At 38.1% G+C, this 25,023-nt stretch overlaps 1 protein-coding gene across 1 annotated transcript in view; it reads left to right on the top strand.

Annotated features, from left to right (window-relative positions):
• The first annotated feature begins 690 nt into the window (after nucleotides 1–690).
• The window catches only part of CEP295 (centrosomal protein 295), a 49,856-nt gene continuing 25,523 nt past the window's right edge, over nucleotides 691–25,023 (top strand). Inside the window, exons 1-10 of the mRNA XM_019737512.3 lie at nucleotides 691–824; nucleotides 6,360–6,492; nucleotides 10,195–10,395; nucleotides 12,146–12,270; nucleotides 12,983–13,076; nucleotides 15,308–15,403; nucleotides 18,860–19,000; nucleotides 21,288–21,471; nucleotides 21,697–21,852; nucleotides 24,556–24,774. Of these exons, the coding sequence (XP_019593071.3) occupies nucleotides 6,385–6,492; nucleotides 10,195–10,395; nucleotides 12,146–12,270; nucleotides 12,983–13,076; nucleotides 15,308–15,403; nucleotides 18,860–19,000; nucleotides 21,288–21,471; nucleotides 21,697–21,852; nucleotides 24,556–24,774 (1,324 nt within the window). The 5' untranslated portion in view covers nucleotides 691–824; nucleotides 6,360–6,384. The remainder of the gene's footprint in view (nucleotides 825–6,359; nucleotides 6,493–10,194; nucleotides 10,396–12,145; nucleotides 12,271–12,982; nucleotides 13,077–15,307; nucleotides 15,404–18,859; nucleotides 19,001–21,287; nucleotides 21,472–21,696; nucleotides 21,853–24,555; nucleotides 24,775–25,023) is intronic.

The following is a 25,023-nucleotide window of genomic DNA, read 5'->3' as shown; positions in this document are numbered from 1 at the left end:
GGTATATTTAACTAGACTACAAAAGCTAGGATAAGGGCCACAATCCATTTACCCTTGTCACCCCTGCACCTAGCCGACTGTACTTCGCACGTAATAGATGCTCAATAAATATGAACCTGTACTCATGCCCTCTCTGATTAGAGGTTATTTACAGCAGATAAATCCTTGACATGTTCTAGGTGTGTCAGACCTCTGGAGGCACAGCGTATCGTGACATGGTTTACTGTTGTACGAGTTGGAAGCCTTTAATGAAAGCAAGCAGAAACTAACTGTAGCATAATCGTACCAAACGAATTGTGTACTCAATACACAAAAAGATGCAAATCCCAAGGCATCTTCATGATTTGTACCTTAAGACTATAGCCACCCTCCTGGCTCTAGACAAATATCTTTCCCTATTTGGAGATCTGTCTCCTGACCTGTGAAATGAACATATTGAGAGAGATGAAGTAAAACTTCAAAGCCGCGGTATGAGAAATAACGGGGCTCTACGTACTTAGAGGCTGGCGCGTGCCCGTGCCCGTGCGCGTGCGCGTGCGCGTGCCCGTGCCCGTGCCCGTGCGCGTGCGCGTGCGCGTGCGCGTGCGCGAGCCGCGGGCTTTTCTGGCGCGATTGTCCCGCTGGCCTCGGGGGAGGCGGGACCTGGCGGATTCCCGCGGTGTGGCCCCGCCATTGGCGGGCGGTTTGAATGACGGAAGTGACGGCGGCTGGGCGATGGCTGCCCCGCAGGCGCACGAACGGCTGTTCGGAAGCCGATCGGCGGCGCCCGCCGGGGCCTTCGCTGTCTGAGCTGCGGTTCCTGGCTCCCGGCTCCCGGTTCTCAGGTGAGTGACGGTTCCCACGACCTCCTGACGCTCGGGAGCTGGGAGTGTGCAGGGAAGGAAGCGGACGTCGGAAAGTTGCGGCGCCGCGAATCCAGCACGGCCCGCGGCTCTCAGGCCTCGGCGGGCGACGGGCCCTGGCTCGGCTTTAAAGAGCTCCGGGGCGTGAGGCACGGCCGGACCCGGACCCGGACCCGCCCGCTGCGTGTGAGAGTCTCCCCGGGGCCTTGACGCGTGTGGCTTTGCGCGCTCTTCCGGGGTCGGGTCGCGCGGGGTCCCGGAGCTTCCAAGGCCGGGGTACCCGGGGCGGCCTCTGCTGTTCCTGTGCTGCTGAAAACTCGAATCGGTGCGTCCTGCCCATCTCCCCCCCCACCCCCCCAAGGTCAGGCGCGGACGTGGCCTGAAACCTGGTAGCCGTTTAAAAGCACCGCGTGGAATCGTTTCATGCGGAGACATTGCTCTTTTTTGGTGTCTGTCACCTTTAATGTTTTGGGCATTAAGTCCTGCCCCAAACTGAGCTTTTAAAACAATGGGGAACGTTTGAGTCTTTATCTAGAAAGCATTTGGCAGTTTCAATTTCAGTAAGGGACATAATCATCAGATCGCGTGGGGTAAGGTATGATTACTCCCAGTGTGTAGTTTAAGAAAAGGCCCAAATGACTTGACCAGTGTCTTCTGCTATAAGTGGCAGTGTTGGGTCTTGAACCCAGTCTTCTAAATCTAGTATTTTTGATTACAATATGCCAGGTGTCATTTAATCAGAACAAAATTTTGCAAGATACATAGTCTTTCTTTTATTGGATAGTAATAATACATAGAATTTAAAAATCTATATTGATATAAATAAGTGAGGGAGCAGGGGAATTCCTTCCTTGCAGTAGAATTCCAATGGATAAATGTAGAAGGAATAGGGAAATAGAAAATGCTTTTTGATAATTGCCACAGTAATTGTTTCAGACAACAATCATCAGTGGATGCTAAACAGTGGGCAAAAGTTTGATGAGCATCGGATTTCTATAGCCTCAAGTATCTCTTCATCAGATATTACAAAGGAAAAGTAATAACTACAGTGGAGAAACCTAGTAGATACTGCCTTAATTAACCACCTGATCAAAATTCCCCACACTAGTAGTAAGACAGGTTACCCACATTTACCTTCTATGTGATGCCCTGAGAAGGGTGCATTATCACTTCTGTGGTGTTTGTGGGGACAGAGCCCCAGAAAGTAGTTTACAGGCTCTCGGCCTCACGAGGAAGGGTGCTGGCTCGGGTAGTGGATGGCCGTTGGCTGAGGCTGGTTGGCCGTCGGCTGTGGCCAGTTGGCCAATTGGCTGCTGATATAACTGCTACGGCTACGGAGGAGAGCCAAGGATTGCCGAGGAGAGCAGAAGAGAGTAGAGGAGCCGAGTAGAGAGTGGAGGAGAGTCGTCGGTCAGTTGGCAGAAAAACGGACAGCAGGTCGCATGTCCAGTGAACCCAGCCTCCAGTGAGACCATAGCGGTATGACTCCCCTAGCTATGGCTCCATGGGTGTTCCTTTTTGGCCTCACCACATCCTGCGTTCTTGTGTGGGGAGCAGGAGCAGAGACCCCGCAGGCCTCTGCGCATGACAAATGGCACAGCGAGCAGGGTCTCCTGCACGACAGTGTTCTTGCCACAAATCCATAACCTCATTTTAACCACAAGAAAAGATTGAACAAATCCAAAATCGAGGGACATTTTACAAAATAACTGGCCAGTATTTTTGAAAAATGTCATGATCTTGAAAAGAAAGACAGGCTGAGGAACTCGCCCAGATTAGAGGAGTTGAAGGAGACATGACAACCGACAACCTCTGCAGCCATGAGAATGTAATTCACAGACTTTCAGCGCCTCATTCTGAAGTTCATATGCATGGATGCTTCCCCTGGGCTGCTCCTAGCCAGTGACAGAGCCTAGCCAATAACTGAGCATAGTAGGCCTGTTCCTGAGAAACAAGGGACTTTAGCTTGAGGACTTCCCAGAGGTCTTGCAGAACCTTCCTTAGACTGCATGGCAGTCTTAAGAGGCATCTACCCAACTTTTCTCCCTCCTTCACTCTGTCAGATTTGCATGAAAGTGCATTGTTTCCAGCTTTTACTAGCTTCCCATTTTTTCTCACACAAGCATTTCCCCGAATAAAATCTTTGTGGATTTAATCTCATCTTGGTACCTGCATAGTACCACGACAATCAAATGCAATATATTGCCCTTGGATTGGGTCCTAGTGCAGAAAATGGACATTAGTGGGATAATTGATGAAATTTGAACTTTTAACTTTCTCTGTAGACGAGTTAAAAGTATTGTGCCAGTGTTAATTTCCTGGTATGATTATTGTACTGTGGTTATGTAAGATGTTAGTTAACATTTAGAGATGCTGGCTGTCATGTGGGGTGTTATGTGGGGTCTCAGCTCCCGCTCCCCACATAAGAACGCAGGATATGGTGAGGCCAAAAAGGAACACCCACAGAGCCATAGATAGGGGAGTCATACCACTATAGTCTTGCTGGCAGCTGGGCTAGAGAAACAGGAAGCAGGAGCCACACAATCCGCAACCCAACGGCCACTTTTCTGCCACCCAACCTCACTTGCCGACTGCAATCCTCCGTTGCTAGCTCAGCCACAGCAGTTGTATCAGTGTCCAATGGCTAACTGGTTACAGCTGATGGCCAACTAGTCATAGCTGATGGCCATCTACTACCCGTGTCTCACCCATGTGAGGTCGAGAGCCTGGAACCTGCTGTCTGGGACTCTGTCCCCACACTGGGAAAAGAGCATATGGGAATTCTAATTCTGAAATTATTTCCAAATAATTTTTTTGATTATGTAAAAGAGAAAACAGTTACTCTATCCCATCCTAGGAGGTGAAAATAACAAATGTGTGTATATTTTCCTATAATCCTCTAGCAAATGAGATGATGAATCCTCAAAACAATCTGAAAAATTCATTTTTTTTTCCTTTTTTATTTAGGTATAATTTAGACAAATCTAATATACCATTTGAGGAATTTGTACATAGTTATACACCTGTATAACTACACAGATCAAAACAGAGAACATTTCCCCCACTCCAGCAAGCCCTTTGTGTCCCCTCCTAGTCGGTAACCTCCAGAAAGATGACCCCCTATTTTTAACCTCTCATCATGGATTAGTCTTGCGTGTTTTTGAACTTCACATAATGGAATTTTATAGAATGTTCTCTCTCTCCCCTCCCTTGATGCTATATCTGAGATTTATCAGGAATTAGTTTTAATAGTCTCAATGTGAGTGAATTTTTGAAGACCTTCAGACAAATTAATAAAGACCCATTGTTAAGACTGAATTTAATCTTGCTGATTTTTTCTTTATTCAGTTCTTTCCTATTCTTCAAGCCCTGCTTGCAAAAAAATACCAGCCTAAACAAAATTTCTCACTTTACATGTTTTAGCATGTCAGAAAGTCAGGAGCCATGTTGAATAAGGAAACCAGATTCTTCCCTTGCCTTTGCCGGTAAATATTGTCACTTAGGTCAAGTGCTTTAACCCAAGAGGCCTTTATTTCTTCATGTATAAAATGGGAAAAACAAGTGGCACTTTACCTGCTATTACCAAAGCCTTGTGAATATCAGCTGAGTGCGATGTATTGGAAAACATTTTCAAACACAAGCAATTATTCCTTTTGGCATCAGAGTCCTGTTGAAAATAGTAACAATGAAGTATACCACTGTAGCACTTTCTGATTATTAACTCGCTGAATGAATCATTTTCTTTAGTCCACACAGTTACCAAAGTACCTAGTATTTATGTTCAAGGCTCTGTTTCTAGTCTGTGGACATAAAACCAGGAAGAAGACGGTTCCTTCCCTCACTGAGCTTGTGTTTTGATGGAGAATTCACTGGGAAAGTATTAGTCCCCATTAGGTAATTCTGAATTCTCCTAGCCACTGTTCTGTTTACACTTTAGTAAAGACAGTATCCATCCACGTAAGTGAAATACTGCCTGATAGTTGTTACATATTAAATTAATATTAAAAGAAAACTATAGGCTCTGTTCTTCAATTGTTGGGAATCTAACTAGAAAGGGCAAACTGTAATTGATGAAAAACTAGAGGAAAGTAATACCAAGACAACATAAGATTAGTCACCATATGAATGTATGATCGGTGAGCAAGTCAGGAATGAGTGGATGGGTGGGTGGAGCAAGAATTACTAGAGAACAGCCTCTTGGAGAAGTGAGGCTTAATTAAGCGAAGCTTCAGAAAGATGTTAGTATCCAATCACCCAGATTGCCTGCCTGGTCATTGTGAGGGGACCTGAGAAATACTGACTTACCTCAGATAAAACCATGGTCATAAACTGATTGTGTCTAATTTTTGGAAATGGCAGTAATGGGAATGAGAAGATACCAGAATCACCTGAGGAGTGTTTTCAAATTATAGAACCTGGAGCCGGCCTGGTGGCTCAGGCAGTTGGAGCTCCATGCTCCTAACGCCTAAGGCTGCCAGTTCGATTCCCACATGGGCCAGTGGGCTCTCAACCACAGGGTTGCTGGCTGGACTCCCGCAAGGGATGGTGGGCTGCACCCCCTGCAACTGACAAGGGCAACTGGACCTGGAGCTGAGCTGCGCCCTCCACAGCTAAGACTGAAAAGTTCAACAACTTGACTTGCAAAAAGTCCTGGAAATACACACTGTTCCCCAATAAAGTTTGTTCCCCTTCCCCAACAAAATCTTAAAAAAAAAAAAAAAAAAAAAAAAATTATAGAACCTTATAGATTCTTACATTCTTTCCATTTCTCCCTAGCAGACTCCCAGATAGGGGCACATTAATCTGGTGAGGAGAGTGTGAATGTATTAAACAGTACAAGTGTAAACAGTACCCCTAGATAAACAGACTGGGGATCTAAATACCTGACTCATCCAAACAACACAATTGTTCCAAGAGGAAGTTTTTAAAATGATTATTCACTTAAAAAATCACACCATTGTAATTAATGAAGAACTGTTTACTGTTCAGGGGTTGATGTGATTCCATATGATATGGTAACACTTGGTGATCAAGTTATATACAATGGGGAGTTGAATCTAGGGACCAGGAGCCCTTGTAATTACAGCAGTCTTGCTGGTTATGAACGGTTATCGAATGTCTAAAGTGTTAAATTGTAATTGTGAAAACATTTATTCTGTGCTAACACATCTTTTTAAGTCTTTGTGCTTTTTTACACGTAAGCCAGGTAAACCCTGGAAATCCCAGTCAGGAATGTCATGTCCCAGATACTCTGTGTAGACAGTGATCTGCTGTAGATGGGGAAAAATTTTTTCAAGTAATTCTGATTCATCCTCCACTTACCCCCTTCCCATCCATCTGAGAACCACTGATTTAAGTGCTGAATTAATAACTGGTATCTGTAATAAGTTGGACTGTGTTTACCCAAATTACTCTATTTGTGTGTATACAGCCCTTATCAAATAAATATATATTTTAAAAATTATTCTCATCTTTGCTGCCCTATTTTAATAGACATTTTTCTCTCTTCAAATTCAGAACCTTTATACATACAGACACAGAAATGAAAAGAAAGGTAATAAATGCTGGCAAACTGAGATTGAGTCCTAATGAGGAAGCCTTCGTTTTAAAAGAGGATTATGAAAGACGACGAAAACTAAGATTACTACAGGTAAAAGTTTATTTGGAACAAAGTTTCAAATTCTTTGTCTTCTCCAAATTATTAGTAATTTTTACATTAGAATGTTCTAAATAAAATGTTTCCTGTAAAAACCTTTTCTGGCTGTACAGGAGCTCTGGTTCTTGCATATTAACTAGTTTTTGGAGCATTTGAAAAAATAGGCTGAAATGGTAAATAGATTGAAGAAGAATTTGAAGATAGGGATTATTTGACTCAATAATTATTGGAAAACAGTTCTTTAACTATTTTTAATTAATTAATTTTTTTATTAGTTTCAGGTGTACAAAGCAATGTATTAATAATAGACATTTAAACCCCTCATAAAGTGATAACCCCCCCCCCCAAGCTACTACCCCTCTGACATCTTATACAGCTGTTACAATACCATTGACTATCTTCCCTATGTTGTACTCCACATCCTGTGACTGTCTATACCTATATATTTAGTTATAGTTGATATTCAATATCATTCTACTTCAGCTCGTCAGGTGTATATCGCATTGGTCAGGCATCTACACCGTCTGTGACATGATCCCCTGATAAGTCCAGTGCCCATCTGGCATCTTACATGATCTTTACAACATCGTTTATTATATTCTCTATACTGTATTAACTACCAATTTGTATTTCTTAATGCCTTCATTTTTTTTTTACCTTGGCCCCAACCCCATTCCCATCTGTCACCCTGATAGATCTAGTACCTATCTGGCAGCATACCTAGTTATTACAGTATTATTGACTATATTCCTTATCCCATGCCCTACATCCCCATGGCTACTGTATAACGCCAATTTGTACTTCTTAATCCCTTCCCCTTTCACCCGTCCTTAACCCCCCCTCCTATCTTAAAGAAGTCCCGCTAAGAGTCCTTGTAATACTGGTTTGGCAGTGATGAAATCCTTCAGCTTTTTCTTGTCTGGGAAGCTCCTTATCTGTCCTTCAGTTCTAAAGGACATCCTTGCTAGGTAGAGCAATCTTGGTTGTATGTGATTGCTTTTCATCACTTGGAATATTTCCTGCCACTCCTTCCTTGCCTGGAAAGTTTCTGTTGAGAAATCAGCTGACAGTCTTATGGGATCTCCCTTGTAGGTAACTAACTACTTTTTTCTTGCTATTTTTAAGATTCTCTCTTTGTATTTAAACTTTGGCATTTTAATTATGATATGTCTTGGTATTGGCCTCTTTGGGTTTATTTTGTTTGGGACTCTCTGCGCTTCCTGGGCTTGTATGTCTCTTTCCTTCACCAGGTTAGGGAAGTTTTCTGTTATTATTTCTTCAAGTAGGTTTTCAATGCCTTGCTCTCTCGCTTCTCCTTCTGGTATCCCTATAATGTGAATGTTGGTATGCTTGATATTGTCCAAGAGCCCCCTTAAACTCTCCTCAATTTTTTGGATTCTTTTTCCTTTTTGCTGTTCTGGTCAGGTGTTTTCTGCTACCTTCTACATCATTGGTTGGATCTTCTGCTTTGTCTACTCTACTGTTGATTCCCTGTAATATGTTCTTCATTTCTGTTATTGTATCCTTTATTTCTGACTGTTTCTTGTTTATGGTTTTCATCTCTCTGTTGAAGTTCACCCTGAGATTATTGAGCATTCTTATAACCAGTGTTTGAAACTCTGCATCTGATAGATTGCTTATCTTCATTTCTCTTAGTTCTTTTTCTGGAGCTTTGTTCTGTTCTTTTATTTGGGAAATGTTTCTTTGTCTCCCCATTTTGCCTGCCTCCGTGTGTTTTTTTCTATGTATTAGGTAGGTCTCCTATGTCTTCTGGTCTTAGTAGAGTGGCCTTATGTAGTAGGTGTGCTGTGGGGTTCAGTGGCACAGTCTTTCTGGTCACCTGAGCCACACACTCCAGGTGTGTCCCTTGTGTGGGTTGTGTCTGCCCTCCTCTTGTAGTTGAGCCTTGGTTGATAATTGCACATCAGTGTGAGGGACTGACCCTTGGGCTCACTGGTTGTGAGGACTGGCATTGACTACAGTGGAAGAGTTGCTGTGCAGGGGCTGATTCTACAGAGCAGGATCTGCCTCAGCAGGACTCTGGTGTCTACCCAGTCTGCCGCTTGGGTGTATTGTACTTGGAGGTGGCTGGGTGATGCTCCAGCTCATTTTGAAGCTGGCCAGTGGGGGTGCCAGCCCCAGGACTCCCTTGGAGAAGATCCGCTGTGGGTCTACTTCAGCCACAGCCTGTGCCCCAGGGCCACCTAGTGGGAGCCAGAAAGAAATCCGCAGATGGCTGCCACCCTTGCCGTGCTTTGGAGCTCCTTCAGAGGCCAAGCTGCTAACCAAGGCTGGCTGCTGCTAGTCCCAGCTTAGGGATACTCAGCCCGAGGTATAGGACATGCTTAAGCCAGATGCTGCTTGTCTGGCTTCTGTGAACTTTTGAGAGACTATAGGAAAGTCTGCAGCTTGAGCCAAAGCAGGTGGTGTGCATGAAAAAGCCACTGAAAGCAGCCTGGGTGTGCCCAAAAGTTGGGCCGGGCCAGGTCTCAAATCCGGCAGAGACTCAGGTATGGCGGCTGCCTATGTTCTCACGCTGAGAGGGGGAGGGCTCAACAAAGAAATAATGGCTTCTACCAGCTCCCCCATCCAGGAGAAAGCCACCTCTCTAGCCCCCATCCCAAGCCAGACAACTCAGTTCCCCACAGTTTGTCCCTGCCGCCTTTCCAGCTGCTGCCCCAGCGCTGAAGCTCAGAGAGAGTGATTCCACTGGTGGTAAGTCTGTGCACAGTCCCTTTAAGAGGAGCACCTGGGAATACAGCTGCACTCAGTCTCACTCAGTCACAATCTCTGCTGGTTTTCACAACCAAAAATTATGGGGACTTCTCTCCCCAGCACTGGAACCCTGGGCTGGGGTGGGGCTGGGATCTCTCGCTCCTTTAAGGGATGAGGGGACCCCCACAGCCGAAACAGCCCTCCCAATCTTTAACGGTCACACGAGGGTGTGGGACTAGCCTGTTTCGCGTCTCTGACCTCCCTACCAGTCTGGAGGTGGTTTCTTCTGCACGTCCTTAGTTGAAGGGCTTCAGTTCAGTATGATTTTAGACGATTGTCAGTAATGGTTGTTTTGTAGCTTAGTTGTAATTTTGATGTAGTTGTGAGAGAAGGTAAACACAACGTTTACCTACTGCACCATCTTGGTTGTCCCCTCTTTAAATATTTTTAAAACTATGTGTAACTGATTTTAGGAAGATTATAGCAGGAAGATTAGAATGACTTTGAAGACAACTTACTGGAAAGATTATTAGCTACAAGACAAATTTATTAAGAAATTGTTTTTTTAGAATAAATTAGTTAAGTCTTCATGCAGCATGTTTTAGGTGCCATTCTGCCTAGAATTGGGGATGATGTACCACAGGTATAGAGTTCTAATCCAGCCTTATCTGTGCTCATCTGGGCTATAAATTTTATTGAATCATGCTTAACCATTTTAGCCTCTTAAGTTATTAGAATGATAATGGCAGTACTGTTAGGATTCAGGGGGCAATAACCAATCAGGAAACTTTAGAAGTTGTCTTGAGATTTTACTTTCTTTTCTATATCACTTGGATTTTTTGCTTGTCTAATATAATATGAATATTTGGGAGAATTGATAGACCTAAAGAGAATTCCTTTGGGTTCCTATTTCTAAATAGCTTTTCAAAAAACTTTAAGTAATCCTCTTGTCATATAATCTGTTAAATATTCATTCTTTAGGTTCGAGAACAAGAAAGGGGCATCGCTTTACAGATAAGAGAGGATATAAAACAGAGGAGAAATCAGCAATTTATTCGTTTGGCAGAGGCACTAAGGACAGAATGGGAAGAATCACAAACTCAGAAAATAAAGAACTTGGAAAAACTCTATTTGGCAAGTTTAAGAAATATGGGAGAGGGACATCAACAAGCCAAAGAAAATGTAAGTGAACACTTATTTGACTACTTCTCTGTGGTAGTAATATTGGTTAGAAGTAAATTGTACTTGTTAAATGCTTTTGTGTGATAAAAATGTTTTCACATAGAATTTCTTTTGAGCAGCCTGAACTTTGTAAATTTAATATAATTCAAGAATGCTGCTAGGTTCATTTCCTAGTAAGAATCATGTTAAGTAAAATCTATTTTCCTGTGTTGTTTAAATTATCATTATTCTTTTCCGTTCCTTAACTAATGTGGGCAAATAAAATAGTAACCTTCTGAATCAGAAGTTGTGGTTTCAAGCATTTTGGAAAGATCCAGTGGGGTGAATTCAAATTTCCCACTTTGTTATTCCTCATACCTGTATAGGTGATGTGTACTTTTCACATCAATAAAATGTGTACTTTTGTAAAACATGTATAGATGAATGTGCACACACTTAGATTTCATTCACACATAGTAAAAATTCTTTGATGACGGGGCTGGCCCGGTGGCTCAGGCGGTTGGAGCTCCATGCTCCTAACTCCAAAGGCTGCTGGTTCGATTCCCACATGGGCCAGTGGGCTCTCAACCACAAGGTTGCCAGTTCAATTCCTCGAGTCCCGCAAGGGATGGTGGGCTTCGCCCCCTGCAACTAAGATTGAACAGGGCACCTTGAGCTGAGCTGCCGCTGGGCTCCCGGATGGCTCAGTTGGTTGGAGCGCATCCTCTCAACCACAAGGTTGCCGGCTCCACTCCTGCAAGGGATGGTGGGCTGCGCCCCCTGCAACTAGCAACAGCAACTGGACCTGGAGCTGAGCTGCATCCTCCACAACTAAGATCGAAAGGACAACAACTTGACTTGGAAAAAAGTCCTGGAAGTACACACTGTTCCCCAATAAAGTCCTGTTCCCCTTCCCCAATAAAATCTTTAAATAAAAAAAAAAGAAAAGAGAAATGAAGTTTTAAAAAAAAATTCTTTGATGACTTTCAGAAAGTCAAAGTACGTAGAACTTAACTCAGTACTTAAGACTGCTTCCCGGCCTTACTATGTTTATTGTGATTTATGGTTGGAAAATACAGGCATGCCTCAGTGATATTGAAGGTTTTGTTCTAGACCACTGCAATAAGGTGAGTCACCTGAATTGTTTGATTTCCCGATGAATACAAATGTGTTTATTCTGTAGTCTATTAAGTGTGCAATCACATTGTATCTAAAAAACAGTGTACATACCTTTATTAAAAAAATGCTTTAATGCTAAAGAATGCTAACCATCATCTAAGCCTGTTGGAAAATGGCTCCAATAGACTTGCTCAATGCAGCGTTACCACAAACCTTCATTTTGTAAAAAACGCACTATTAAGTACAATAAAGCAAAGCACAGTGAAACGAAGTGTGCCTGTACTAGATTGCAGTCCCAGAGGTAGTCACACAAAATAAACAAGCTGGTTCCAAAGAAGGGAGGTATTTGATATCAAAATACTAGCAAGGAAAAGAAATATCTGTAAAGAATGTGGCAATCAAATATGTTCCTTGGATTCCTTGTTTTAGTTTGTGTTTTTAGTAAAAACCTTAAGTTCTGACATTAGATATTTGTAGCTTTATTTATGCCACTGTGAACTTTGTGTGTTAGTTCAATATTTACTAAACTTCAGTCATTAGAATACCACCTTCATGATTTTTGCCCTGATCTGGGGAACCAGCCAGGGGTTGTACTGTGTATTACCTTTTAATCTTATTTAACATAACATTTTAAGTAATATATATATTTTAGGAACCTGACTTGAATGCTCTGGCACAGCGGGCAGCAGAAAGAAAAAGAAAAGCAGAAATGAGGCATAAAGAAGCTCTGAAAGTACAGAAAAATAAAAAAGAAATGTTAATGAAACAGAAAACCTGGTAAAGTAATAATTTTTACCCTATTTTCCACGGAAACTGATATAGCTGGAAGTAGAGGCTGCATTGGATATTGTTTAAGCAGATATTAAATAAAAGTCATCATATATCCATTGTGTTTGTTAACTTGGTTTAAAAATAATGCAGTGAGGGAGTGGTTTGCTGAGGTGAACATAGTCACAAGTGAGCTTTCCTTCTAGTCTGACTGTAGCAACAATTACTAAGTTTCTATAGAAATGTATGGCTAGTTCAGAATGCATGTCAACCAAAATCTCTGCTGCTGGTGTCAAAAAAGAAAAAAAATCAGTGCAATTAAGAACATTAAAAGAGGTTGTAGACTCTTTGGAAGTTATTAGTGAGTATTTTTGCATATTCTAAAAATGAAAGAGGCTGTTACTGATCAGCAGTGGTCATTGTATATACAGTGGCCCATCCTTATCAACATTTCAAGTGTTTTCCTCTAAACTATCCTAAACTAAGGAACATTGGATGTGAGTTGGGTCAGTTCCACTTCACATGTTTAGATACATCTCTTTCACTTGGTAAACATTTTCTTACATGCCCACTGTGTATAGACTCTTTATTAAACAGCATACTGAGCCTGTGGAATCAGACTGGAGGGTTTCTTCAGATCCGATGGTTTTTATATTTTTAACTCCAACAGTTGCTGTAATATTACCTGAGAGATTAATTTATGACATCTCTTGTTTTTAAGGCATATAAAAGCTCGAAAGGAAGCACTGCTTGTGGAAAAAGAGAGATCTGCCAAAATTACAAGTCTGCCACCTCCTCCTCCAACTCTTTTTGAGGTGAATTATTTTGACTGTTAAAAACTAGGTTATACTAATTGTTTACTATTAGAATTCACTGTAGATCAAAATACCATTTGTTAACTTAATTTTAAATTGTATGAGTAACACAAGTATATCTGTAGTATTTAAAAATAATGCTGCAGGGGGTGGCCGGTTAGCTCAATTGATTAGAGCGTGGTGTTCATAACATCATGATTGCCGGTTTGATCCCTGCATGGGCCACTGTGAGCTGCACCCTCCTAAATAAATAAATAAATAAATAAATAAATAAATAAATAAATAAAATAGTGCTATGTATCATTTTACCTGTAAATACTTTCGTATGTATCTCTGATATATAAGGACTTTTTTTTAAGCACAATACTAATGTTATCCCTATTTCATCTAATATCCAGTCTGTGGTTCAGTTTTCCCCAGTTGTCTCAAAAAATCTTTTTGTTGTTTGAAAAAACCTGCAGTGTTTTTGATTTTTTTAAAAACTGAAAGTTTGGCCCTTTAAAAAAAGTCCTTTATATATATATTTTTTAAAAATAAGCCTTGGATTATTTGCCCTATAGACTTTCCCACACTCAGGATTTGGTCATTGTACATAGATATCATTTTATAAATAAAGAAATTAGGTTCAGATAAGTTAATAAATTTACATAAGATTACATAAAATAATGAGAGAGTTCTCTTTATGGGAGTAAAATGTGTACTTTTGTGACTTGGGGCTGATTTTGGAAAAAAGAAATTATTAAGTAAAGTGGAAATTATTTTTCAAAGGTATTGGTTTCCTTGTTCACATTAGCTCATTGTGGTTATTGAGATGGCTATTTGGATGATTATCAGAATTAAACAGTTATTTTTATCTAATAAGTTAAATAGAAAAGAAAATTAAGACCTAAACAAACACAGGAATGTCTAATTTAGTTGTATATACAAGTATATATGTGTGATCAACGTAAGTACTAGATATTTGCCTCTTAAGCCTTTCCTTTTGTCAGCCTTCCTGCTTTTATGTTGAGCCATCTGCCATGTAACATTTGATCCAACAAAATTCAAATGGAGGAGTCAGATTTCAGTCACTCCCTCAATTCCGTGTTAAAAGGCAGGCAGTGTCTTATCCATGATGCCTTTTGATTGCCTTTGTCATAATTCCTAATGTCCCTAACAAGCCAAGGTCAAAAAACTTGACAAAAAGCAAACAAAACAGTGTGTGTAAGTGATTTGGCAAATACGAATTACATGTAAATGTGAGGTTATAGCTTTTTCCCAAAACTTTTTATTACGAAAAGTTTCAAAATTTTCAAAATACAGAGAAGTTAAAAGAAGAGTGCAATGAATAGCTGTTTGCATTGTGTATAGGTTTCAAATAGGTGTTTGTATGTATGTATGTATTTGAAGGTAAATTGTAGAGATCACCTTTTACTCTAAATACTTCACAATGCTTCTTGTAAGAATACTGATATTCTCTTATGCAACTATAGTATCACACTAAGAAAATTATTGTTAACTCCTTAAAACCATTTAATATACAATCTGTAATAAAAATTATCCAATTGTCCCTAAATTGTCTTATTTTACAGCATATTTTCTTTTTTTAATACCAGGATCCAAGTCAAGGTTCACCTGTTGCTTCTGATTATTTTGTCTCTTTGGTCTCTTATAGAACATTTTCTCTCCCAACCTTAGCCAACTTCATTATTTCAGATTTTTTGAAGAGACTAGACTAGTTTCTCATACTATGTATTTGTCTCGTTTAGTTATGGTGGTGATTGCATGATATAGCCATCATAAAGGTATATTTTTCTATTTTTAATTACCAAGTAATGTGGGAGATGATATTTGGTATCAAACAGGTATCTATTATTCTTCTACATGTATTCATTGACCTACTTCTATTTGAAAAAAGAAAAAGAGAACTTGCTCTTATTAGTGGGCATGAACCACCGTAATCAAATGATCAAACTTAGAATCAGTAATAGGGGAGCATCTTACCTTTATGTGCCTATTGATGTGATACATTAAATTATACAGCATCACCTATGTAATATTCGTGACTAAATATAATCTAGCTTTTAAACCTAAATTCAAGTTTAATGGAAATACAGTGCTCATGATCCCATGTGAAAAAAACAAATAAGGATAACTGATGAAAATACAAAATTTTTTTTTTGCATTGGGTCCAGCTTTAAATGAAAATTAATGCGTTTAACCTAATCTATTTTCTGTATTCCGTTTTTCAGAACATCGAAGTAAAGAGGATTTCTAATGTGAAAACAAGTAATTCTACCTACCATCATCTTCATACTTTCGTGAATAGAGAGGTAGACACAAAGCAGGTGATTGACTTACTTTTTGTTCATGACCCTCACTTTGTTATTTCTCATTGAATTGAGTTATAGCTTGGTTCTGTGTGTGTTGTTTCCATATATCAAAATTTGAACAATTCTACCAATGCTATAGAGTAATCATGAAAACATCTTTTAAATATGCTTTTAATTATCATGTCATGTTTAATATGAATGATGGTTTAATATGAATGAAAGGAGTTGGCTATTTAAATGATTATATTTTAAAGTAGCTGATTTAAAAACTTTTATTGTAAAAATAATACATGCTCTTTGTGAAAAATTTGGAATTACCCTGTTTCCCTGAAAATAAAACCTAGCCGGACAATCAGCTCTAATGCGTGTTTTGGAGCAAAAATTAAGACCTGGTCTTATATTATATTATCTTATATTATATTAAGACCGGGTCTTATATTATAGTAAAGTAGGTGCTTAATATTTTTGTAGGTACTTAATATTTCATCAGAGAATTTATTTAACCATTTTTCTGTTATCCCATTTTTTTCTTCTGTAAATAATGCAAACATAATGATCTTACACATTTTTGTCTACAACTCTGTATTCCTAGAAGAGAACTTACTGGTTCCAAACTGTAACATTTAGCAGATACTTGATATGGATCATTAAATTGCCTTTGAAAAGCATTAGCAATATATGAGAATGGCCATATTATCAGACCCTTGTCTGTGTGGAATATTATGGCTTAAAAACTATTTCCAGTTTTAATAATGACAAATGATATCTCCTTGTTGTTATAATTGCTATTTTTTTGTAACAGTGGGTTTTAATTTTTTTTTTCATGTTGGATATATTTGGCTACTAGGAAAATCAACATTTTAAGTATAGCATTCATTTGGAGTTTAGAGTGCCACAAACACATTTCGGTTGACTACTTAATAGCAAGTATTAAAATCAGTATTCAATCAAGACCTAAGATAAATATCATCGTCATAGAATTAACTTGTAAGAATAAATATTGAGATTTGTTTAAAATTATCACAAGTTTAATATTATAATACAGGAATAATAACTTTAGTCTATTGCTAACTTGCTTTTTGTGGTTACTAATACTGCATTTTTGTAGTATTAGATAGATGTTCCCTTTCAACTAAGATTAATAAAGAAAGACTTTTTTTGCCTAGCCCTAATATAGGGTACCATTATTGGTGTTACAGTAAGTTATTAAACCTTCCTCTTTAACAGTAACTAAAAGACCTACCTCCTTCAATTTCTGGACTTGAAGATTGGATCAGTAGCTATAATGCAGTTATATAAAAGCAGTCCCACAAACTAAAGCATTCTAATATTTTCTTTTTACTTCTTCACACCATCACTTAGGAAAAAATCTGTCCTTAAACCTTGGGTTTAAAATATGGCAGTGGAACAATGTGCTTGGTTTGCAAAATAACAAATTTATCTCTGAATTTTAATCTGCATCTAAGCTTATATCACATGCACAATAATTTAGCATCTTTCCTGGAGTGGCATGATAGGCTCTTTAGCAGGTTTCTGTAAAAAAATACTTAAACTTTTGGCATATATCTTTGGTTATTTCTTCAGTAGCTTCCTGCAAATAAAGTATTTTCATTTAGTCAGTCAGCCTTTTTAACATCTGAGAGCTGCTATTATATTTTGTTTGAATATCCTGGTAAAGTACTTCTAAAATCTCTTGTATGCCACAAAATTTGTTGTTAGCTGAAGAATGATGAAAGTGGCCTGCTATATTCCTAGAACCATTCGTTCTCTAAATTATGTTTTGCTGCATTTACTTTCTATACATGCAACTAAACAAAACATCATATGCTTAAAATTCCTAAATTACGGCCTTCATCATGTCTGTTCTTTGACAGTGACAGTTGCATAGCACTTTTTAAAAATGGATTTTTCATTCTAGAAATATTCCTGGGTCTCCAGGAATATCTGCAGACAAGTAAAGCAGACACAGTTAAATTCATCAATTTAAAAAATGTCTGATGTACAAGATATAGAAGTAGCATTATTTAATATCATTTACATTCTGTGCACTGCAGATTATAATCCATGAAAATATTTTCAGAAACATGTTTTCTAAAAAGAATTTTTGCTTGGGATTCACAGTTTTTGCAAATTTCACATACCTTTTGAAATCAACTACTGAAAATGGAATCTAATAATTATTTTAGTCAGATTTTGTTTAAATTTTTAATTGCATTGGCACATAGCCATAAAGGATTGTCTTCCTAAAGCATTCTTGTAAAATCTTGTTTCGAGGTTTGGACAATAACAATAAAATTTGTTTGGGGTACTTAATTTTTCTCTAACTCTTTATTTTCTTCCTACCCTTTATATTCCTCATTGTGTCTGGACTTAAAATGTTAATCATGAATGTTGCATGTTTTAAAGTTTTTCTTCCCTTAAAATTTTGGTTTACCAAAATTCACATTCTGTTTTTAATTTACCCTTAAATGGTGTGAAGAATCCCCTAAATGGAATGAAATATTGTTCCTGAAGGTCATTTGTTTAATGTTACACATGTTAATGCACTAAATAATTTTATGGAGATTATAATTTTGATTTAATTTAACTTTTGTTGTTCTGCCCGGCATATTTCGATTGCATAGTTATAGGCTCAAAAAGTATATAATATTTTTCATAAAGTTGTTTGGCCACTGCATTCTTTCTTAATATATTAACTGTCAGTCTCTTTACCTATTTATCTCCCTATTTGAGAGTTTTAAATAAATTAACATACATACTTAATAGCTTCCATGGTCATCCTTAATGTTTCACCTGACCAATAGATTTCAAAATATAAAATACATAAGATTTTTACTTAAAGTTACATTTTCAGTGTTTACCTATATTTGAAAGTGAATGTTTAGATATAATAGTAAATTCAGGTTATGTGCCTCTCCCCCCTTTTCGTATTACTATTGTTATGTTAACGAGATATGATGATTGACAACAATCTCATAATCATTGGTTATGCACAAGTTCTAGGAAGCCAGAAATTATATTAAAGTAGGTGTATTGGTGATTTGGCCTTCCTAAGGCCGAAGCCAAGCAGCAGATGTTGGCTTAAAAGCAAAGACAAATCTCTGTGCTTCTCTAAATGACTTAAATAACCTTTGATGTTTGTGGTTTCTGAACTACTAGCTTTGTGGGTGTTTGTTTACCTTTCAACATAGTCAATTTTAATAGACTTTCTCTATTAACAAAAAATGATGGAGGAATGCATTTGGATGAGTATAGTGTAATTTGGTTTGAAATGAACTTGTAAAACTAAACCTGCAATTTGATCTTTTTCATAGATACATGCTGATAATAATGGTGGGCACTTAAAAACAGAACTCTCTTTATAGTTTAATTTTAGACAAGTAGAAAAACATTTTAAAGTTGCTTTGTTTTTTAGTTATCGCTTTGTTTCACACTTTTAAATTGTCTAAAATATTACTGATTGACTGCTAGCCAGATCCTCATTTGGCTGCTGAGGAAGAAGCTAAAAGATTGGAAGAAATACAAAAACAAGCAGCGAAAGAGAGAATGGAGCAGAATGAAAAGGCACATGTACGGGGTTTCCAAGCAATGAAAAAAATCCATTTGGCTCAAGTAAGAATTAAATTCTGGCTGTGACCACTACTGATAGATTTACGGATAGCATTGCAGAGCTGATCAGTGAATGTGCTCACATTAGTATGAAGTATGAAGAATGTGAAAATATGGTCTGAGTCATGATTTCAAATTTCCAGACTTTCTTTTACCTCCTGTTTCAAATTCAGCTTGGGCGAATCTGTCTGCTCTCACTTATAGTATATTGCTATTCTAAAACTTTTACTAATGATGAATTTATTAAAAGTTTAATATTTTAATCAGTTCAAAAATAGCATGAGAAGAAATCACTTTTCTAATTACTTGAATTGCATTTGTGATCTGCAAATTTTAGGATTCAATTAATTAAATATTTCTTGAGCAAAAGTGCTTGATGGCTTTGCAGAGAATTGATTCAAAGGTAGCGACATGGTCCTTGCTCAACGAGCTTTGAAAAAGCAACTGTTGCAGAGTTGCAAAATACGTATAATGAACACTGGCTTTATCACATTTGCTTCACTTCTGTCATGCCTACTAGTGAGTGTTTATTCTTGAAACAGCATAAAAATGATTCGTCTTTTTAGGAGTCTGATTTTATATTCTGAATTTGACTAATGCATTTGGGTGTTTTAAATACTCATCCGAGGAATGAGTTTTTAAATACTTTTGAATAGGAATTAAATCCCTGTTTTATTAAACTATCTTGTATAGTTTGAACTGAATTATGACATTCTCCCTTAAATGTTTAGCTTTTATAAACTGTGAGTAAACTATGACTAAAATAACTGAATGGCTGAATTATTACCAGGAATTCTCATCTAAGTTTTAAGCCTATAGGAAAGAAATGTGAAAGCATCATAAACTGATCACGTTCTTGCACAAATCAATAGTATCTAATGGTTAAGAAAGTAGACTCCGCAGTCTGCTTGAATTTTTCTCCCTTCTTCACTGCTTTGCTGTTTGATCTCAAGCAGGTTACCTAACCTCTCTGAACTCTGTTTCATCATCTGTTTTGTGAGGATGAAATGAGCTTAGTAAAGCCCCTAGAATTGTGCCTGGAATTTTATAAGCTCAGTGGTAAAGGTAGTTGTTATTATAAGTAATTCAAGTAGAAAAATATGTAATGATTTTAGAGAATTTAATGAGATGATTTGAATCTTAATGTAAATGAAATTCATTCATAATTTGATTTTCAGGCCATGGCTAAAAAACTTATCTTCAAATGACAAAATATTTAAAACTTAAGAATAAGTAGTGTGTGTATGTTATCACTTGACAAACACCTTGTTATCATACAGGAGGCTGTCCACCTTTTTGTAGACTTGGTGTCTCTTATACAAAATTGGCGTCAAAACTGTGCAATCCCATTACTGTTAGAGCATTTTTCTTCCCCTCTCTGAACCTTTTTGCTGTAGACCCCATTGTGCTTTGGGATCTTATTTCCTGCTAAGGTCTATTGTAACTATTTGGCCTCTACCTGCCTCTTTCACTTTATCTTTTTTGCTTTGCTACCTTTGCCCTCTATGCCCTCTCCCTAATGAACAGCATACTTTGTCTGAACACCCCATGCCTTCATCTCCATACCTTTCTGTTTCAGTTGTTACTTCTCACTCGTACTCCTCCTTCACCCACTTTTGTCTTGCTAAATCCTCATCCCAAGGGATGAGAGCTTTCATGCCCCTGCCCTGTCCTCCATCACCAAAACTCGGTTGGGTAACCTCACTAAAACATTTGTTTAAACTTCCATATTAGCTAGACTCTTTATGCTAAAAGAGATACAGATCCCCTTTAGTCATGTCATGGTGATTCCTAAAAGTGTCAAGTAATAAAAAGTATCCTCTGTTAAGCACAGTCACTGGTTCTTGGTGCCTGCATGAGACTGGTATGTGCTGCTGGCTCTGAGGAGACCTGGCACAAAGTACATTGCAGAAGCCATGGCAACTTACATAGAACGTAACTTCATGACTATCCTGAGAAAGACTGTAAGTGGCAGGTACTTTTGAAGCTTTGTGGCCTAATCAGTACCACCATTTTACAGTACTTGCTAGCAGAATACTAATTACCTGTTTGTTGGTCTGTAGGCTGTAGGTGAGATTATGTCTCTAGCATCTATCATAGTATCTGGCATTCAGTAAATATTTTTTTGAATGAATAAATAAACATATACTTTGTGGGCAGAACAAATGGTAGAGGGAAGGGAACCCCAGGCCTTGTTCCTCAGGATTTCTCCACTTTTCCCTCACTATTAATGTTACTATCCAAAATTTGTGACTCAGCTGTTGTTAATTAATTTTCTTTATTCTTGAAGAATCAAGAAAAACTAATGCAAGAACTCAAACAGCTACAACAAGAGGACCTGGCACGTAGGAGACAGACTGTAGCAAGAATGCCACCACAACTACTTGAACTTCCATACAAACGTAGTGAAATGAAAGAAGATTGGCAGAGAGAGCTAGAATTTGCCTTCGAAGACATGTACAATGCAGACAATAGTAAGATATTTTCAGTTAACTTTCAACAATTATTTTAAATGTTTTGGTGGGAAAATATATTTGTATTGATGAAGCAAGTTTTATTTTGAAATGAATTTTCCATTTGAAGGGGAGGACCTCACATTTTAGACTTAAAAATTATGTATGATGTCCTTTAAATTTTTATGCTCAAGTTCTTTTTAGTCGTTTTGGAATGGAAACATGTCTCTCTATTTCTTTATTGAGAGGTGAAAGGAAACCTGATTTTGAACCTTGAACCAGAGCCTTTGCCCACTGTGACTGATCAGATCCAAGATGAAGAACTGGACCTTTCCATGGAGCAAGAAAATTTAGGCGAAACTGAAAACCTTCCAGTGACAATATGTTCTAGTGAAGCAAATGGTAAAAAACTGAGCTGAATATTACAATATTTCATAGAAAAAATGGTAATCATTTGCCAACAGTTAGGAAAGTTGGGTCTACTTTTAAGTGCAAGCAATGACTAGTACTCATAGGAGTGACAGAAGGAAGAAACAATGTTTTCAGATTTCCATCATTAAAGATCCTTTTCATTACATAGGAGGAAAGTTCTTTTATTCATATGTGTATATATATAGTCTGAAGATTTTTAGGTTATTTCGTTGAGATAGTTAATTCTGAATTCATTTGTAAGGTCAGCAATTTTTTTAGACTTCCATCAAATCACCAGAGATCCTATTGTGTTCGTTACTGCTGGGCCATTCATGTGTAATGATGAATAGCACAAACTTAGATCTCTCTTCTAAACTCTCTCGCTCTTCACATTCTGAAATTTTTCATTGGGCTGTCGCACAGGTACTTAAAATTTATTGTCTAACATAAATTTATCCTCTCTTGCCTACTGACACCTTCCTGTTAGGGTTTCCGGGTGGCCATTCCCGCCCGTTCTTGGGAATTTTTTTCGCTTTCCCGTTCCCAAATCCCAAGAAAAGTTGGTCAGGAAATCAGGAAAATCGGCTCCTTGAACCCAGTAATACCCACAATGGGAAATAAACGTACTACTCACAGTGTTTCTCTTAGACATTTTTCCTATTTATCGCTAGGGTTTCCGGGCGGGAATTTTTCTGGGCAGGAATTCCTTCCCATTCTCGGGAATTTTTTTCACTTTTCCATTTCCGGATCCCAAGAAAAGTTGGTCGGGAAATCGGGAAAATCGGCTCCTTGAAGCCAGGTAGTTGGTAGTATTGGCCGACACTTTGTGGAAACAATTCATCGTGGAGAACAGAAAACAGTTTGTATCTTGGGAGTCGGGAATGGGAAAGCAAAAAAATTCCTGAGAATGGGGGGGAATTCCCGCCCGCCTGGAAACCCTACTTCCTGTCTTCCTTGTCTTAGTGAAGGATACCACAGTCTGCAGTTATCCAAGCCAGACCAGTGAAAGTTACTTCTAACACCACACTCTTTTACTCTACATCTCCTTAAAGACCAAGTCCTTTTCATTTTGACCTCTTTTTACCCCCACAGTACTGGTATTGCCTTTGTTCAGAACCACTCAGGCTTTCTTAATCATTTTCACCCTACACTGTGGATGGGTAGCTTTTTGAGGTTCCAGCTTTATGTGGGTCTCCTATCAGACTGCCTGGGTGAGGGCTCTAGGCTTTATCCCTGCCCCTGTGCCCACAGTCTGTCCAAAGTGTCAGGTTATTGAGGTTTGGCATAAACTTCAGAATATAGTTTCAGGGCTCACTTGCCTTCCAGAATCCCCACTTACACTTCATTTCTGCCCTCTACAGAATCTCTCATTTTCTTGCCAGATCAGCAGTGCGTTTAAGAAGATATTTTACTGTTTCACCCAACCTTTTTAGTTTTTTCATTGGGGATATCATTCAGATCTCTAGTTTGTCAGAATTAGAAGTCCTGCCTTATCTAACGGGACAGTTACTCTTCTGCTCCTGCCTCTTCCATTTGGGATTGCTGGCTTGGTGTTGGTAACTGTCTTGATTGCTCAAAAGAACCTAGGAATCCCATTGTTTTTAAATCCTTATTTTTAAATACTGGCAATTAATTTTATTTCTTAAAAATGAGTGAGTCACAGACTAATGGTGAGTGAAAGAAGCCAGGCAGAAAAGACTACTTAAGTGTAATTCCCTATTTATATGAAGTTAAAGGAAAAAAACATGCAAAACTAATCTGGTCTAGAATAGAGGTTAGAATAGTGGTTATCTTTAGGGGTGCATTGACTGGCAAGGGACACGAAGGAGTTTAGTAGGTGCCGTAAATATCACACATTATGATTTGGATGGTGTTACATGGATATATATGTAAAGTTCATTGAGCTGTGCACTTAGATTTTGTGCAACTTATTCTTTGTAAATTATAACTCAATTAGAAAGTTTAAAGAAAAATGTGGATCAGACAAAACCATAGTCTACCAGTTTTCAACCTCTGTAGATTTTTAAAATAGTATTCCTTGATTAAGGCAGAGAACTATGTGTTCACAACCTAGTTTTGTCCCCTTCAAGAATTGTTAGTATTGTACTGAGTTTTGGCATTGTACTATTTGGAAAAATATTTTGAGGAAACAACTGAAGAATTTTTTTTTAACTGTAGAAGTCTCTTTATCATGATAAGTGGGAATAATTTAGAAGCACTTGATTTGCTTTTAGTTTATAACTAGTATTGTTTTCCTCTAGCATAGTGCCATATTTGGCACAGAGCCATATTTAGGACGCTTCTCTAGCACAGAGTATAGAACCTTATAGCACGTATTTTGAAGGCTAATGTTGCCCACAAATTAATTAAGATGTATGCATTCTGACATCATTCAGCAAACAAAATAAACATGTTCCTGATAAGTTTTTAAGCTGGAAATTTGTGTTGTACGCATATTGTTGGGAAATAGTTGAATTTTGGTGCCTTTATTTAAATTTAAGTTGAAAAATTATTTCTGGTTATAAAATTGTGATTGGGGTTGAATAGCATAGTATATAGTGTTAAATAAAGAGGAAAATAAAGTTGTGCTTTTGTTTTAACTGGTAGTTGTAGTGGTAACTAAGTATAAAGATAGAAAAATTAGCCTGATATATAATAGGTGCTGAACACTTTTTTTTTTCTTTTCCTTTTTAGTTCCCTTGGCAATGAAGACCCACCAGCTCCCTTCAAAAATTCTTTTTAAAAAATTATTAAATAAGATCCGAAGCCAAAAATCTCTCTGGACAATTAAATCCATGTCTGAGGATGACAGTGAAATGATTACGACTGTTAGTGAAACTGAGAGTAAAGCACCAACAGTTGAATCAGAAACAACGACTATCGAAGAGAGAACATTATCTGAGCAGGAGCAAGGTGCTTCTCTCCAATAGTCTCATTTTGTAGTGCATCAACCCTCTCTAAGTTATTCAAAACTATGCTCATTCCTGAAAAGTCTTATAGAGGTCAAAAGCAAGAAAACATTTTAAAGCCCAGAATGCTGCTATTTAAAGACAACATACGTTAGAAATTTTAGTGAATCTCCTTCCAGACCACTATCAGTATAGTAGTGTTATTCATATATATTAATCCCAATGTACTTGATGAAACAAAATTAACCAGTTT

This window comes from Rhinolophus sinicus, chromosome 14, assembly GCF_057876585.1.
Source record: "Rhinolophus sinicus isolate RSI-liver-muscle chromosome 14, RSI-T2T, whole genome shotgun sequence".
Classification (NCBI taxonomy): domain Eukaryota; kingdom Metazoa; phylum Chordata; class Mammalia; order Chiroptera; family Rhinolophidae; genus Rhinolophus; species Rhinolophus sinicus.
Note: the sequence above shows the minus strand (reverse complement) of the source record. Positions and strands in the feature narration are given on the sequence as shown.